We start from the raw sequence: 18,152 nt of genomic DNA, 5'->3' as shown, positions 1-18,152 counted from the left end.
GATAAAAATGCCCCAATAAGCATTACTGTACCGAAACAACAAAGCTCATCAGTATAATATTATTTGCATAGACCGACGTCCTTGCGACCCTAACACTGACTAATATTGACTATAGTGAGACTAATGGAATAGATGGTCCCCTCCTTGTCCCATCGCTATCTTTTTCTTAAGGCCTGCAATGCTATTGTGCTAGAGTAATGGAACACATCGTCTCGCTACTCGTCCCGTCTGTGTCTTTTATTTGAGGCCTGCAATTGGTGCGGTGCACCTGGGCATGGGTATAATTAACGACCAGTAAACGTTGCGCCTTCCTGGACTCTTCCTGGAACTTAACACCGAATTTCACAGATTGCATTTTCAAGGAACTTACTGTACACTTTCATTGCATTTTCAAGGAACTTACTCTACACAGCATCTATTTATTACTGAAGCCACTGTGCCCTCATCACAAGATCTCTCGAATACAGAAAAACAACAGAGAAGATCGGTTAAGGTTATAGCTGAGGCGGTTATTCTCTTTCGGCTTTCAAAATGAAGGTATATTTGTATATGCTCATGTTTTAATGGGGTTGTGTAGGTTTTACAGTTTTTTATTTTAAATATTGGTAAATTTTATTCTAATTTAGTTTTCAAATTAGTAGTAGTTATTATTAGGTGCGTTATGAGTTAATGCAGACTGATTCTCAGTTATTGTCAAACTAGTAATAGTGTCATTACCAACCCTATCTTAAATGCAAACTAACTCATCATGATTGTCAAACCTACTGTTACTATCCTCACATACAAATTTTCTTGTGTTAATGATTTAAAAATCGTATATAAAATATCATTAACCATTATTTCAATTTGCAGAAAATGGTGTTTAAATCGACCATGGGGGACGAGAGAAGCAGAGCGAAAGCCATGAAGGCTGTTGTAGAATGTGGAGGCATGAATCATTTCCTGTGTCCTCCATAACATTTACTATGTGTTAGTTTCATGTTTTTCTTTACTAATTCTTTGAATGCTCTGTTTCAGTGGACTCTGTTACAGCGGATATGAAGGAGGGAAAGATAACTGTGGTGGGAGAAGCAGATCCTGTGCGTCTTGCAAAAAAACTGAGGAAATTGGGGTACAGCACGGAGTTGCTGAGCGTGGAAGAGAAGAAGGAAGAGAAAAAAGGCGCTGAGAAGAAAACAGAGGAGAAGAAGCCCCCTGCTGAGAAGAAAAAAGAGGAGAAAAAGAACGAACAGCCAGCTATTACTACAGTTTTATATCATGTGAATCCAGAAAGTGGGCACTGGCATTATGAGGGATACCCATATCAATACAAAATTGTCAGAGATGAGTATCCCACTTTTTGCACTATTATGTGAATCCAATTGGCTTTGGGCCTTATGAAGCACATCCATGAGAGATTGATTGAGTATCCCACTGTTTGTAACATATTTGTGCCCTGGAAGTATGAGATTTGTGTCAGTATTCATCTGCAGGATCTGCTGCTTTAGGTTTAGATAACTATGCTACCTCTGCTTCCGCTCCTGTCAGTATTCATCTGCAGGATCTGCTGCTTTAAGTTTAGGTACCTATGCTACCTCTGCTTCTGCTTCTGCTCCTGACCATCCCTCTGCTCTACCTTCCTACCTTAGCTGCACATGGTGGATCTGTAGATTCTCCCGTGACTTCAAGCTAAATAAGGCATACCAGGGAGGACGGAAGCAAAGGAACAGGCAAGAACAGGGAGAGTGACGCAGCCCTCATTTCATCATTGTCACAAATAAACAAAACCAGGTCATAGCTACCTATTTTATAGCTATTTCCATATTGTGAATTCAATGTTCTCATAAAAGTTATACGTTGTAAATTCATAAATAGAAGTGTCATCCATTCCATTCCTATAAGGAACCTTGGCATAGATTTTTGTGGATTGTGGATTTTGATAAGTCTTGGGTTGTGAGCAAATGAGTACATAATAAAAATGATATTAGAGTTATAGTTTTGAAATCATTCTAATAAAATTATTAATAACATAGAATTTTTGTGGTCATATATTGGATATGAATTCATAATAAACATTAAAATATAGATTTTATGATATATTTTACATCTCATGTTGTTAAAATTAAAACAATGGGCTTAGTTATAGTTATTATTATAATTAACATATAAATTAAGTATAAATTATTATTATTATCCAATTTTAAGGTCATCTAAATTGTTCTCTCAGACTCCTTTGTTTGTGGGATAAGGGACGACCCACCTACCGCAGAGATTTAACTACTAAGTTTACAAAGGCATAGATACTCTACCCTTTCTGGTTTTGAACCTGTGACCTCTAAAGAACACATGCTCTTAACCTGTGACCTCCAAAGAAAACATGTAACAAGATTTTTAATCATGAACATTGATCCCAATTTTAATATGTATATTTTTAATCTATAAATAGACTTTGTTACAATATCATAGTTTATGGAGAACACAACCCATAACTCATTTCATATGACATTTTTTTAATTGGGCAAAAATAGAAAAACTACTCTAAAGTAGAAATCTCAAAATTTAACTTGTAAATACCACTAAAATTAAATTTTTACCATCTACCTAATAATTATTGATAATCAAATTAAAATTCCAAAAACTTTACTTAATTTCTAAAATAATAATAAATTATTTGTTTTTTCACCGTACTCGTCCCTACAAACTTTATTTAAAAACCTACGAACTTATTTTCTAAAATAATAATAAATTATTTGTTTTTTCATCGGCATACTGTCCTTGACAAGAGTGGATCTACTGAGCCAGCGATAATATCGGAACGACCTTCGCTGATATCATAAATGAACCGAGAAGGGGACAGAGAATACGTGCAGTTAACCTGCAAATTCTAAAAAATTGGGAAAGTTACGTAAAGTTATGTTATATATCGAATGTTTTAAATTACTGTTATTATTAATTTTATATTTTGTTTAACCTGTAATTGATTTTTTGGGTGGGTAAGTAATATTTTTTATTAATAATAATAAACATTAAATATTAAAGTATTTTTTCTTTCTATTTTAAATAAATTGTTTTAATTTTTACAAGGTTAAAGATAGTTTATGGGACAGATCACTTTTCTATTTTATTTTTGTATTCAATTTTTTTCTTGTGAAGCCTCACAATAAATGCTCCTAATTTCTAAATAAATCTTTCACTGAATAGACTCCCAACTTCTCAATAAATCTCTTACTGAATAGATTATCCCAAGAGCTAGCTCCCAGCTTCTCAATAAATCTCTCACTGAATAGATTATCCTAAGAGCTAACTCCCAACTTCTCAATAAATCTCTCACTGGATAGATTATCCAAGAGCTAGCTCCCAACTTCTCAATAAATCTCTCACTGAATAGATTATACCAAGAGCTAGTTGCCAGAATCTACATAACTTTTCCTGTGTCTGTGAAGAACTCAAAATGAAATGTTTTTTTGTTTCCACTTTTTGGGTCAAGCAAAAAATACATACTTTTTCCTCTCGCACTTATGTTGGCTTTTTTGTTGAAGATTATAACTATGATTAAACTCTTCAATATAATACATATGCTTTTTCTGTAGCTCCTTATCCCAACTAAGCTTGTAGAATTTATCCAAAACAAAAGTTTTTATCTCTTTACCCCATTTACTAAACCATTTGTTATTTTGTTGCATCCAAGTCTTTTCTTTTGCAGAATATGTCATTAAAGACAACCTTAGGCCATCTACCCATTTTCATTTGCAATTTTTTTTAAATATTTTATGAGTCACCATAGCAATTGCTTCAATAGGAGCATTCCTTGTTTCACTTAACAAGATAGCATAAGGAGCTGCACTTTTAATTTTGAATTTGTTTGTAATCAAAGGCTTCTAAATTTTCTAAATTTGTTTCCACTGCATGTCCTACCTATCACTGGCCCATAATTCACAACCGTAGAAAATCACCAAATCACTAAAAGCCCAAAAAGTGTTTGAGTGGTTTTCCAGTTCCATAACTCTTCCTCTCTACACTTATTTTGAAAAGCATAAAATGATTTCCAACCCCCCAAAGTTCTCTTCTTTCAACAACCATTGCAGCTTAGATTTCTGTTGACGTCAATTTTGAGGTACTTGTAATCTACTTCTTCCAGAGTGTATTCTTCAAAGTAGAACTTATTCTAGTTATGTTTCCTTTTGTTAGAGAGAACCACTATTTTTGTTTTGCTAATAGTAACTTGCATCCCCACCTTTCTACAAAAATTTTCAAGGGAGAGTAAGTGCTCTTGAAAACCAAGAGGAAATTTAGCAATCAAAATAAGATCATCTGCATACAAAAGAAGCCTTATAACAAACTTGCCCAAATCGATATTGTCACCCCCTTGCGAAGTTAGCCACTCTTCAAGCTTGTCAATATATAAACATAAAAGGGTAGGTGACAATGGGAAACCTTGCTTGACCTCGATATCACTTCAAAACTGTTAAACACACATGGACAGCAAACAATGTGAAATATAAATCATGCAATACAATTTTTATTAACAATTGATATACATTTATAGTACACTGTTGTGACCGTTGGGTTTCATTTCTCAATGTCTCTTGGACTGCTTTTTGTCCATTCAACTTCCACACTAACCCATTGAGGATTAGGTGTCCAACATTCCCCCCCTTAATCCGAAGGGTTATGTATGAGTCCAAGAAGAGAGCTGTAATACAAAATGTGCAAAAAATGCATGGCAGCACTAGGCTGAATGTGCTCTATGAAATGTTGGTAAAAAGGCGGTGGTTTAAGGATGACCACCAACACTGGAACGCTTAGTGCAGTTCCCGGAACTCTTCCAAAATTGGCAAGAAACTGAAGATTTCTGCTAGAGGAAGTGATCCTATTGTTTTAAAGAGGGAAACCTTCAACCATAAAAGGGAGGTCTCACCTCGCATAAAAGGTAAAACTTCAACCTAAAAAGGGAAGTCTCAACCTGTGATGGTTTAAGGATGACCAACAACTCTGGAATGCTTAATGCAATTCCTGGAAGTCTTCCAAAACTGGCAAGAAGCTGGTGTCTTCTGCTAGAGGAAGTGTTCTCAATTTTGTTCTTGGAATGCTTCCAAAACTGGCAAGAAGCTGAAGTCTTCTGCTAGAGGAAGTGTCCCAGATTGCCAACTGAAGGCATGTTCATGGGCATCTTTGTCACTGGCTACAACTCTAAAACTGGTGTGGCAGGTTGTGGCTCAGGCTCGCTTGATGTGGCTTTAAAGCTTGTAGATGACCATCATTTCCCCCCCTGTCAGATACAAGGTGAGAAGATGGAGAAAACTCAACTGCAACACTGTTCAATACTCTGGAACAAGTTCTGAGATGTGTTTGGAGTATCTTCTTGGCTGTCGATGCCCATTGCCAAGAAGCGATCCACCCAAGATGAATCTTTGTTCTTGCAGGACGTTTGTTGTTGCTACTGCTGTGGAAGAGGGGCAGAGTCTAGAACAGCTGAAGCTGAACTGTCATGAGGAGTAGGTGCATTGTCATGAATAAATCCAGCACTCTGAAACTGAATGGGCTTGGCATAGTCTGGAATATGAAAGGACAAGTCCTTGTCATATCCAAGACCAGTTTTGTGCTTGTTGTGGACAAGCTGTTCCCAAGGTCTGATGATGGGCTTGGGAAGTGCACACTGAGTTTCTGCATCTGCATATACAACTGCTGCTTTATTTGAATGAACTGTACCATTATTAACATGCTGCTGATGGGTGGTTGTCTCAATGTTCTGAACAAAAACAGGTTCAGAATGGTGTCTATTTTTATGTAGCTCTTCTTGCTGTAGCTGTGATTCAAGCTGCAAAAAATCGATCTTTTCTTGTGCATCATGCAGGCAGGTCTGAATGTCACAAAGAGTGTCTTTGCTAAAATTTACCTTCCCACCAATAGTGGAGTGTATTAGTGTATTCAGTAACTCTAATACATCATCAAATCTAGCCATTGTCTCAACAAAGAAATGAACACTCAGCAAGTCTAGACAAACCCCAGCTATTGAAGATTTCAAAAATTAAGAATATCAGTTTGAAAAATACATTGTCCAATACCAGACTTTCAGAGATTCTGTTCTTTAAATTCTGAAGAAATTTTTAAGTTACGAGCTAATTCCTTCAAACTTTATAGAACTTGCCTCTATATCCCTTCTGGAAGCTCAGGAATGCAAAAAGAATAAAAAATCCGTGAATACCAGCAATGGAGACACAGCTCAAACTCCATGAATATACACAAGGGTAGCTCGACCTCTTCCTTCAATAATAAATCCAAGAATCTCAACCCCCTTTTTTTTTATGGAAAAGACCCCAATGATGTAAAAACTTCACCGAAGGTATTCAAAAGGCACTTAACTAATTCAGCTAAGAATTTAGCCAATCACTAACAGATTTGTGTCCAGCAAGAATGAGAGGCTCAAAGTCCTTCCAACACAGATACAGTAGATATGTTTCACCCTTAAAATGCTCAGGTATACCAAGATACGCTTTGTATGGATGCACAACTAGATGACTTCTTCCTTCTTTGAAATTCGATCTTCAACTACAGGAATGGATTACATATACCTCTGATATATCAACTCTAATAATAACAGAGATTTGAAGTAGAATATACCAGCAAATGTTAGGAAGAACAGTGGCTGTAGATAAGTGTTATAACATCAAAGAAGCTCCATCATTACAGAGAAAACACCACAGTGATAATATATGCAACGTATTCAGCTCCAAGACAGAGAAATAAATATGGAGTGTCTTCAATATTGATCCAATCCCAAACTGCTATGCATCTGTTAAAAATCAACAGTTTTGCTTTTGGGTTGACGAAGCTGAAGTCCAATCTTCATTCATTCTTTGGTGCCATAAGCAGAGCAAGCAATGGATGGCTTATAAACTCATTCTCTTTCTACCATTCTAATCTCCATTCTCCTTTTCCTTTTGGCGCTATTAAACTTATCTCTCCGAGTCAATCTAAATCCATCTCACAGAGCAGTCATCGTAAGCCCAACGCTCTATCCAAGGAGAGCCTATTGAAGCAGGCAGTGGCCTCTATGAAATTGGACTCTGAAGCCTATGTTTCTATTTTGCAGGCCTGTATGGACACCAAATCTATCTCCCAGGGCAATCAACTCCATGCCCACATGGTTGTAAACGGGGTCGAGCAAGAAACTAGCTTGAAAACGAAACTTCTGAGCTTCTATGTTGCCTGTGGGAGAATGGATGATGCACGCTTGATATTTAACAGAATGTCCCACCGAAATGTCTTTTTATGGAATGAAATGATCAGAGGATATGCCTGGAACGAGCCCTTTGAGGATGCACTGGCGCTCTACTACCAGATGGAACAGGGTATGCCCAGAATGGATATGCCGGCGAGGCTTTGGCACTTTACAATCAAATGCAGTTGGCAGATGTGAAGCCCACTTCAGTCACCATGGTGAGTGTACTTCCGGCATGTGCGCAGCTAGCAAGAACGGAGGTCGAAATAGGAAGAACGGAGCAACGATGTTGATTGTAATTGCACCGAACCAAATAAGCAATACAAACTGATCAAATGGCTCGTTCCCCACACTGATCAGATCCCTATCAAGGACATGACAATAATGGAGCGGAATGGATCTCACTTTGTGGTGGATGGCAACGAAAATGGGTGGAATTCGTACTGGTTAATGGACCAAAGCGTGGACGATTTCAACAGGCACAGAGTGAAGAAAATACTCAGGAGAGGTGCGGAAATGGGTCTAACTGTGATAGATGCTAAGAAATATGTACCTGGTCTTCCAGATGACCTTGCTATTGCTTGCTTAATTCGGGTTCCACGTGTCTTCCATCGGAAACTCAGGCTCGTATGTAAAAGGTGGTACCGTCTTTTGGCTGGAAATTTCTTCTATTCTCTGAGAAAAAGCCTTGGCATAGCAGAAGAGTGGATCTATGTATTCAAACAGGACCGTGATGGTCGCATTCCATGGTTTATCTAAATCTTACAGTTGTGGTCTGCCCGGATCTGGAATAAAACTGTGGTTGCCACCGACTGTGCATCAGAACATACAAGATTGGTCTGTGCGATGTCCTGTAATTCTCGGGCTCTCTCGTTCAATTGATGCATTCGCCTTTGCTGATTGTTTCCACCATTAAGCAGACAGATTGAACTTGAATCAACAGGCCAATTCAACTTGAATCTTCAGGAAGATTCTGGTTGGTGCGAAAGGCATTGTTTAATACAACAAGTGACCACAGAAGGAAGAAAAAGCCTTGCTAAAGTGCAGGTGCCGGACCTTCTTACAGAATCAAAAAGCCACGACAGTCGCAACAGCAGTTTCAAGGGAATATGGCAGACAGAATTCGAATGTAACTGATGGACATCATTCCGAGAATATGAAACGTTTATGATCAGAGAAGCGCAGGAATCATAAATAGAATGTCAGGGCAGCGCAGGTGTGGACAATCAATGGAGGCAATCACAGCTGCTATTGTGACTCAGATTCACACGTCAAATAGCTACTGGACCAGCACACATTCTCTCTCTCTGACCCAACGAATCAAATTCGAACCTTGATTGTGACCTCCAACGTACTTCACAAAAGAATGCGCAATTCGAGTGGAGATTTCAGGTGATGCAACTCAGAATCTAAGAAATAACCGTTGCTCTGCTCACTAACAGGTTATAATGAGGTGCAGAGATGACAGATACGAATATGAGGGAGAACACTCATGGTAAATCGCAGCATTGTTATACCAGTGCGCAGACTGTGATAGGCCGCAGGTAGGAATACAAGGCCTAGTTGCAGATCTGATGCGCTCAGCTAAAATAAATGGTCAGGTAATGAAGACTAGGTCAGCATTATTCAAGGCAGCTTAGACCAGTTGCTAAACCGTGAGAAAACTACACAGGCTACACATCATGGCTCTGATACCATGTTAAACACACATGGACAGCAAACAATGTGAAAGATAAATCATGCAATACAATTTTTATTAACAACTGATATACATTTATATTACACTGTTGTGACCGTTGGGTTTCATTTCCCAAGGTCTCTTGGACTGCTTTTTGTCCATTCGACTTCCACACTAACCCATTGAGGATTAGGTGTCCAACAAAAACTTTCACAAATGTTCGCTGAAGTTCTAATTTTGACTTTCACCTCTTCATACAACCTATGTAGAGTTGCTCTCAGATGCCTTGGAACACCAATTTCCTCCATTCTATGCCAAAGATTATCCGTAGGAATTGTGTTAAAGGCTTTTCTAAAATCAACAAAACAACAAAAGACTTCTCCCTTTTTCTCCCAAACTTTTCCAACAATTGTATATCTCATCCCTACCTCTTGAAACCCAATACAATGGCTTGTTAGTGGTGCATAGAGAAGAACAACCCATGCACAAATCGAGGCATGAAATTCCCTTCCATTAATAATAAATCTTAAAATAAATCTTCTATCAATCCCTTAATGTCCGACCATTGCCCATCCCCATCCCCATCCCCTTGAAACCCAATACAATGGCGTGTCAATTGTGAGTAGAGAACACCGTTCCCTCCACAAATCTTGGCGATTTACCAATCAATATAATGGTAAATATTTCATTGTATGCCCTTCACATATCTCCCTCATTTAGTGAAATCATTAGCCGTAATTCTTTAGACTATGGGACCAACAAACCAAGCAATGGGGATGGACCGTTGTAAATAAATCATGGGATTACTCTTTGAACTGATGCTTCTCTTCTATGGCATCTCTTTTAGTGAATGGCACAAGGTTTCCATCTCCAAAAATTTGTCCACATTAAATTCCCTCCAAAGATGCTATCGGCCTATAGTGGTCTCATTTTATTCCCAACATAAAGGATGACAATGGACAACCCCTCCAAGAATTATAATGGGTGGTCATAGAACTATAAGTGGTGGTCGTAAATCCTTTGAGTAGGTAAACCTGCAGTTTATTGATCCTTCAATTTTGTTGAATCTGACAATTCCTATGATCAATGCATCGAAATGGCAGAAGACACCTGATAGATGATATCCAATCTCCTAACAGCCAATACTAATAATCTGTTAATTATTGTAACCGCTTTTTGTCTTTCCACATTTTCATTTTCACCTGTATCGATGGTTGCATTGGTGGTGTCTCATGTATCACTCTCAACATTGATCGCCCATAGCCGACAACTGATAGATTTATATATCGTAATTAACTGAAAACTCACGTACTGCTAATATACATTTTTCAGATCTATATAAAGGGTTTGCATTGGTAACCGTTGATAGAGATCCCAACAACCAAGAGCTAATAAACTCAAATTTATTTTTGGTCATAGAATATTTTATTATAAGTATAATTATATTAGAAAATTTGGTTGATATACATTTATCATCATATATTATATTTTTATTATAACCAAATTTTGTTTAATAATAATTTATCAAATCAAATATCATATGTTATATTTATTATAAATTTAATAATCATATATATTTTAATCTTAATTTGAGATGAATTTCAAACTAAACTAAGACAATTATACTTAAAATTTCTCTAGATGGAAATCATTAAAATTACTCTTCCTTTAACCGTTTTAAAACTTATTTCTAGCATTTATACAATATAAATTTCATCCCACTTCTAGTGACCAAAAACTTTTCAACGTTATAAATTTCATCCTATTTTGCTTTATAGTCACAAAGTTATGGCTACTAGAACATTGTTCCATTATGCCACCACAACTTCCATATTCTCCATGTGGTATACACATGACAGTCCTTTTTCCCTCATGTACTCACTATAAGACACCACACCATATCAATTACCACATCAACATACCACATGGACTTGTCGCATCAAATATGTGTCAGTTTGCATGAGTATTGAGAAGAATCCTTGATCTGAGATACCTAATTTCCCAATAGCCACTATCACGATACTCCATGTGCCCAATACTCCATATCACGAGACCCTAGAGAGCCCAATACTCCATGTGCCCAACTATCAATTTCACACAAATCCTATTCCTGCTAAGTTACAATCTCATCAAGATTTGTCAATATTGGGGACTTTCATGGTGAAGGTTATTCGAGTATTGCTAACTCCTAACCTCTGTTATTTGGTCCTCCTGGGGCTTGACCCCCTTCTAACTAACCTCTAGTTCAGGACTCTCATTGGGAAAGGTGATTATAATTTTATGCTTTTAATATATTTTTCCTCCTGATACTCGGCCTCCCAGTGGCCTATAACAATAGCGTTGTCCTCATCTCCATCTTAGATGCACCTGAGCTCCACCACAGTGCACTCTAGTCTTGGTCACTAGGAAATATCATCTCCATGTTATCATGGCACATCATACATTAGCCAATCTTTACCATGACACCATGACACATCATCATACTATGTAATCACCACGTCAGCGTGGCATGACATCATCATACAACTGCTAGACTGTCCTATTGGCTGCCATGTTGTCTTGTGATCTTGCTTTGTCACTTCAACACATTGTCAAATTCCGTCGATATTGGGTTAAACCATTAATTGTGAACAATTCAAAACCATGATGCATGGCATCCTGGTTTTCCGATCTCCTAATAACGTACAGTTACTTGGTGGGAATGTTCTCTATCATTAGAAAAAGATACCGGGGTATGTTTACACTAGGGTAGGCATTGGTAGTTGTTGGAGGAGTTATCTGACACACGATTGGTGAATATTTTTTGCATTGTCTGTTGAGGTGGCAATTTTTCTCTCCTGGGAATTCATTTTTTTTTTAATCCTATTGTGACAGGGAATCATTTTTTTTAATTGTGGAAATGGATTCAACACCATCAAAAACCTTTAATGCATTCAAAATCTTGAAGCTTGACAACTGTAATCCAAATTTCCAAAAAATTCCCTAAAATATCAAAATCATGGTGAAATATTCATTATTTGCTAAACAAAAATGATGCTTCCTTAGACTACGGTAATATTTTTATGAGAGAAAGTGATAAACCCTTAGTTCTTTGACATGTCAACCTCCCAGTCTCCCACTAATTGCAAGTGCATGACAGGAAACTTATCCATCAGTGGATGAACATATCAGGGTTTGTTAACATTGGTATTTTGTGCTACTAGTTGCTGGATATTTATTGGGCATCTCGATCCCTAACACGCCATAGCCCAATATCCGATTATATGATAACTCAGCCTCTCGAAGGCCAATAACGTCATTTGTCGATGACGATTGTTGGAAATTTAGGATTGTCTGTATGGCTTGTGGTTGAAAGTGTGTTGGCATTGATGTCAACAATCATGCTGGGAGATGTGTTGAGCAGTTGACATTGTTTAATTGTTGGCAAGAGTGTTGGCATTAATGTCAACCAGCTTAGCTGTGATGATAAGTGGTCTAGTTTTATGTGCTTGATGTGTCAAGCTCAAATGGATTCCTATGATTGTTGCAATCTTTGATAGAGAATCACCATAGTAGCAAGCTTATTGGAGAAGCCATAAAATTATGACTATAGTGGTTGGGAGTCCCATAATGCCTCCAAAGAGCAGGTTATAGGAAGAAGAAGAAGAGCCAAGGTGGAAAGAATGATAGAGAGTTTGCAGCCAATTTTTAGGTAGCAATAGGCTCAAAGCCTGCATTAAAGATTCCCCACTAGAAATTGCTATGAATGAGCTTTCCAACGGTATGAGGAAGTCTACGAATGGCCTCCTAGATCAGGAGTTATTCCCAGACAAATTTTGGTGACTTAAGCCATGAATGCAAAGTTAAAATGTGCTTGGAGGAGTCTTGGTGGATAGCCAAAGTTGGCAGCATTACCAAATTCAACGAATATGGTGGTAGAAACTCAGAAATTTGGAAGACTTAGAACCTCAGGACCTTAGAACTTCATAACCGTAACGAAATTCCCCTTTAAGAAAGTTTCAATTTGATACCAGGGTAGGAGGGTCAAATTTCGAGACCAAATATCAGAAGGACAAAGCAGGTGGCATATCAGAGGTCAAATCCTCAGGATCTCTAAAGGTCAGAACATTGGGTACTCAACAGTTTATTTAAAAGGGGCCCAAGATAACATGGAACTAGGGAAGTAGGTGAAATTTCAAACGACCAAAATATCGGAGGTCGGAACCTCGGAGCAGGCAGATATCAAAATATCGAAGTGGGTTCATAATTTTGGAAGGTTGGTCATATCGGAACCTCGGAAGGAAGGATATTGGAAGGGGCAAAACATCAGAAACTTGGAGTTCCATAAATTCTTAAAATTGCAATTCTTTGAAAGCGTCGAAGTTTGAGAGAAAGAGAAAATACAAAGGAATTCATTGAAAAACATAGGATTGAGGGACCCTCTCTCTCTCTCCTCAAGACAAGACATATGGAAATAGGTGATTGGCCTTGAGAAGCTGACGAGACAGATGATGTCAACATGACGTGGCAGTATGTAGGACATGTGACAATCAAATTCAACATTTTGGGTGGATTAATATGGAAAATCTAGGTGACACGTGTCAGCACTAACGAAATTCCATGTGGGGTTGATGATATCAACATGACGTCATTTTGGATGTCGGTGTTTTGAAGGATGGAGTTTTCATAACTCTTGTCTAATTGTTTTATGGGAAATTTCTGATCCGATGTCATGGGAGACCTAAAGGACCAATGGCGCAAAGCGAGGTTAGCACCTAAGTGCTATGAAGAACTTCAGAGCTTGGTGTTTTGTAGCTCCTGTGCAAATGCTTTATGAAAACGTTCCAATGAAAGGGGCTTCGATGTATTAGAGCCTGGATGAGGAGACCAATAGAACCAAGGGTGTTAAGAAATATTATCACCTATGTGTTATTTGATGCCACATGGGAAGTATTTCGGAGGTTAGAATTTCAGAACTCCTCGATAATTGAAATTTTAGAAAAGTTACGAAATGAGGAGCTTTCGATGAATTGGCACCTAGACGAGAAGCTAAAGGAACCAAGGGTGGAAGAGAAAATACATAGGGAGAAAGGCCCTCGAAAGGAGCTTGAAGGCCTTAGCACCTAAGTGTTATGCCCCCGGTGATGACACCCGGTCCTATGGAGCAAATGTTATAACAAGTTAAGCAAAAGGAACTAAAATCCAATCGGGACTTTGCAATTTCGTAAGGTATTTTCAATAAAAGTTAGGATAAGTTGTGGCTCTGAAATTGCACTATGGTGTAAAAGCTCTGAAATGGAAGCACAAAGGTTTATGGAAAATAAGTGAGTCAGTAGCAAACACCATGATCGCACAAAGAAGTTTGTCGATGGATTCAATGGTGATGAGGAGCACGATGTGTAGAAAAGAGTGTTGAGGCCTGTCTAAAAGTTGAAAGAAAGCCATATCTGATATTCTCGCACATGCCTTAGTGAATTAAATGAAGTGCAGAGAATTCATATTGAAGTATAGTAAAGCTCCGTGAGCCATTAATAAGCATGGAGAGACTCGGGCAACATATTTTTTTCACTGAGAGGACAGTGCCTGGTTGAAGTGTACAGGTGGAATCAGAATTAATTCTCAGTATGCATTAGGGGCGATTTGAGGTCTAAAATGGGCCTCCTAAGGAAATTATAAATAATAGTGGAAATAATAAAATAATATTAGATTCCATCGCCAAATTTTAGAGGGAAAAAAGAAACAACAATTTTTTCAACTTGTATTTTCAACTTATCTCCCTATGGGTTTACTCAAATTTTGAGCAGCAACACTTGCTAATACAATCACGTTTTTTCATGTATTTCTCATTTTTCATGTAGCAGGGTCCATCAAAAGTATGCAACATGGGTACTCCTTGGACTAGGAATTAAATTTTGCATCCAACGAGTACTCCCGCTCAAAATTTGAGTAAAACCTTAGGGAGATAAGTTGAAAATATGAGTTGGAAAAAATGTTTTATTATTTTTTAATCCTTTTACATTTTTACTCCAAAAATCGTGAATCATCCCCCATGGTTGACATCATCATCTTCAATCCTATTAGTTCTTATAAAGTTTATTTTGGTTGTACATTTTTCTTAAGAGTCCCATTTTAGACCTCAAAATTCCCCTAATGAAGATCAATGAGATGCCCATTCTCAGTGATTAATGAGGCATCAGTGGCCAAGGCAGATGCAACAATAGGATGGAGATACATGCATAGGTACACTTGGGTAGTGTGGAAGCAGACATGAGAGGAAAAGTCGACCATTGTGCAACAAAGGAACAAAAAAGGGAGCACAAATGAGCAATTGGGGTGGGCGGGGGGGGGGGGTGCTGAAGCATAGTTGAGTGAGCTGTGGGGAGATCTATGTGTGAATGTGTGCACTTCCCTATGAGGCTAAGTGAGCCTGTTCTACAGGGAAAGGCTCAAAGTTCCTAAGTAGAAGAAAGAGACCCCGTGAGAGGTTGTGTTGATGTATGAGAAGATGCCAAAGGTGCCCGTGTAGAGGAAGAAAGCTGAGTGAGCTTGCGATGTGTGAGAGGCTGAAAGAGCCTCTTGATCGAAGGGGCGAAGTGTTGAAAGCATCTTGTTGAGAGCAGAAGGTTGAGAACTGAGGATGTTGTTGAACAACACAATGTTGAGAAAAGTAGAATGTTGCATGGGATGTTATGAATTAATTTTGTTGAGCATAATAGTATACTACAACAAAGTGAGCAGAGGACAAAGAACAAAGTTGATATCAAGGAGAGTGGCTACCAATTATAGTGAACATTGAGTTCCTATTTGAGTTTAGGTTGGATCCTGCATACATGAAGTTGGTGCTTCCATATCTAATGGGTGCTTGAGAAGGCTTGGGGATTGGTTCCTCCTACACGTTGGTTCTTTCAACAAATCCATGAAGTTGGTGCTTCACATGGTGCTTCTGGTAAGTTGGTCAAGTGTCTACAAATGGAAGGATTTGGTGTTTCCTGCTAGTGGGTGCTAGCAAAAAATCAAAGGGAGATGGTGTCTCGTGTGAGTGGTGGCTCACAAATATATTGATGTAATAGAGTAGGTGATTTTATTTAACATCAATAAAAACAACAAGCTTTGGTGGTTTTTTCCTGAAAGCGTTTCCACGTAAAACCTTCATGTCTCATGTGTTTGCCGCTTATGATGTGTATGGTTGTGTTTTTTTATATAGTTGTTGTTTTGGTTTGTTAAAGTTTGCTCTCATATAATGAATGTCAAGCTTGAATGAAAGATAAATTGGCATAAAAGATAAAATTAGCCATAATAATGATTGACCCCCCTCTCAGTATTAACATTGTTTCCTAAAGATTTCTCCAATAATTGATAGCCCTTTCACATGTTAGTGGGTCTCGATATTTTTGCACTTATCGTTCACCTTTCGTTCACCCGTTACTCTAATGCACGATATCCCAACAAACCTACACTTTAGTGACTTGCCGAATTAAAATGAATTAAAATGAATTAAAATGAATGGTTCATGGTGGTAGCAATGGCTCTCCAATCAATTGGAAAATAACAATTGTTCTTAGCAGTCAATAGATGAGTAGCACATAGATAACGACAATGGAAAAAAAAACACCCTTAGAGAGAAACGACTCTATCTTGCTCGATTTGCTTGGACCCTAGTAATGGAAGGAGCAAATTATTAGAAATATAATAAACCAAGAATAACTACACAAGCTACAGAATAGAGCTAAAGCTTCTGAATTTAGATTCCTTAAATTGTTTGAAAAGAAAAACAAAATATAAGTAAACAAAAAAATCTTAAAGGAAATTTTTGTAGAAGATATTATTATATTAATAGTAATCCTACTAAATAATTTTAATTCACTAAAATTTTTAGTAAATTAAAATTATGAATTTATATGCGAACTTACTTGAAACTTTATAAAATTTAGTATTAATAAAAATTAAATTGCACACACCAAAAATTTTATCATTGTATTATTAGTCCCTGAAATGGTAGGACTGTAGCAATCGATTCACATTGATCCATCCAAGTTATAATGTTTAATTTAAGAAAAGAAAATATTTTTTTTCAATATTATTGAAAATTAAATATTTTTCGAACATTTAATTGGACCATAATTTTGAAGGCATACCCTTTGGGCCATAATTTGATGTAGTTGCAATATTTCTGCCATAATTTTTAAATATTTATGCAATGATTTTTCATTGTTAAGCTTCATAATTGAAATCCTTGAAAGTAGTTCATATTCACATAAATAAACTATTTACAATCACTTAACCTATATAAAATCACTTACTACCCACCATAATTTAAACATGTATTTCCATAAAAATGAATAGAAATAAAATGGAAATAAATAACTACCTACCATGCTTTAACAAATAGAGTACAAGTGTACATGTTCTAAATTAGTAATGGTTACTACCCACCAAAAATTCAATTAACTTTTCTACTTCATATATCAATTTATAATTTTTGTAAATACATAATATCCACTTAAGTGAGAAAGACTAAAATACCATAGAACACTTGTTTAAACTTAACCTAATGATCAAGGAGATGAGGAATTGTCTTTTCCTTAATAAACACTTTAAACAATTATAAACCATTCATCATTCCAATAAGACAATTCAATGGGGAAAACATTCATTTATATTAATTAAAGATAAAGAAGAGACTTACAACTTTCTCCTTGATGTCACGAGGTTCCAACCAAATGCCTTCAATATCCTCAGATGATAAGCTTTCCAATCTCAAACTAGCATCATAAGAGCTTATCTTCTCTTAGTTTTGAACCCCTCAATCCCTCTACCCTCTAGTCATTTTATAGGCCAAGAGGAAGAAGTTTCAGATCCAAAAGAGGAGGGTGAGATCCCCTAATTGAGGGATTAGGTTTCCTTGAGGAAATGGATTAAGATGCATCATATAAGGGTTATAGCTCAAATATTCATCACCTGGAAGCTTTCAGTTGGGAAATATTTGACCAACTATGTTTCTAGAATGTACTTTTTATTTTTACTTTCTTTGATTCACCTACACGGTCTATAGTGGCAAACATAGCATAGTTCTGTGCTTTTCTCAGATTTAATTCTAGCGAATGTGTGGGAATATCTAGGAAAATCAGTGCAAGTGATACTTGACAAGGTGTGACAACTATTTTTCCCAAATTTCCCATCTTCTTCAAGATATTTTTGGTTGTTTGACTTCTAAGGGAGTTCAATCAAACATGTTCACGGATGGTAAAAAGACCCATAAACTGATCAAGTGTCATGGTGACAAATTGATGTGTA

The 18,152-nt window shown here is 37.2% G+C and overlaps 1 protein-coding gene across 1 annotated transcript; it reads left to right on the top strand.

Annotated features, from left to right (window-relative positions):
* The first annotated feature begins 233 nt into the window (after positions 1 to 233).
* On the top strand, positions 234 to 1,844 carry LOC149177170 (uncharacterized). The gene is made up of 3 exons (XM_089423318.1): positions 234 to 537; positions 853 to 928; positions 1,018 to 1,844. Exons 1-3 carry the CDS (start codon positions 532 to 534, stop codon positions 1,353 to 1,355), a joined length of 420 nt encoding a protein of 139 aa, XP_089279444.1. The 5' UTR covers positions 234 to 531; the 3' UTR covers positions 1,356 to 1,844.
* Positions 1,845 to 18,152: the final 16,308 nt, after the last annotated feature.

The sequence above is a fragment of the Pinus tabuliformis genome, chromosome 4_1, assembly GCF_031772625.1.
Source record: "Pinus tabuliformis cultivar Carrire ecotype Pingquan chromosome 4_1, CPIR1, whole genome shotgun sequence".
Lineage (NCBI taxonomy): Eukaryota > Viridiplantae > Streptophyta > Pinopsida > Pinales > Pinaceae > Pinus > Pinus tabuliformis.
This window is presented reverse-complemented; position numbering and strand designations above follow the sequence as displayed.

What these genes read in the sequence shown, in the direction of transcription:
- LOC149177170 (XM_089423318.1), top strand. An exon ending in GGCTGTTGTAGAATGTGGAG is followed by an intron (nt 929 to 1,017) that starts GCATGAATCATT and finishes GCTCTGTTTCAG; the next exon opens with TGGACTCTGTTACAGCGGAT.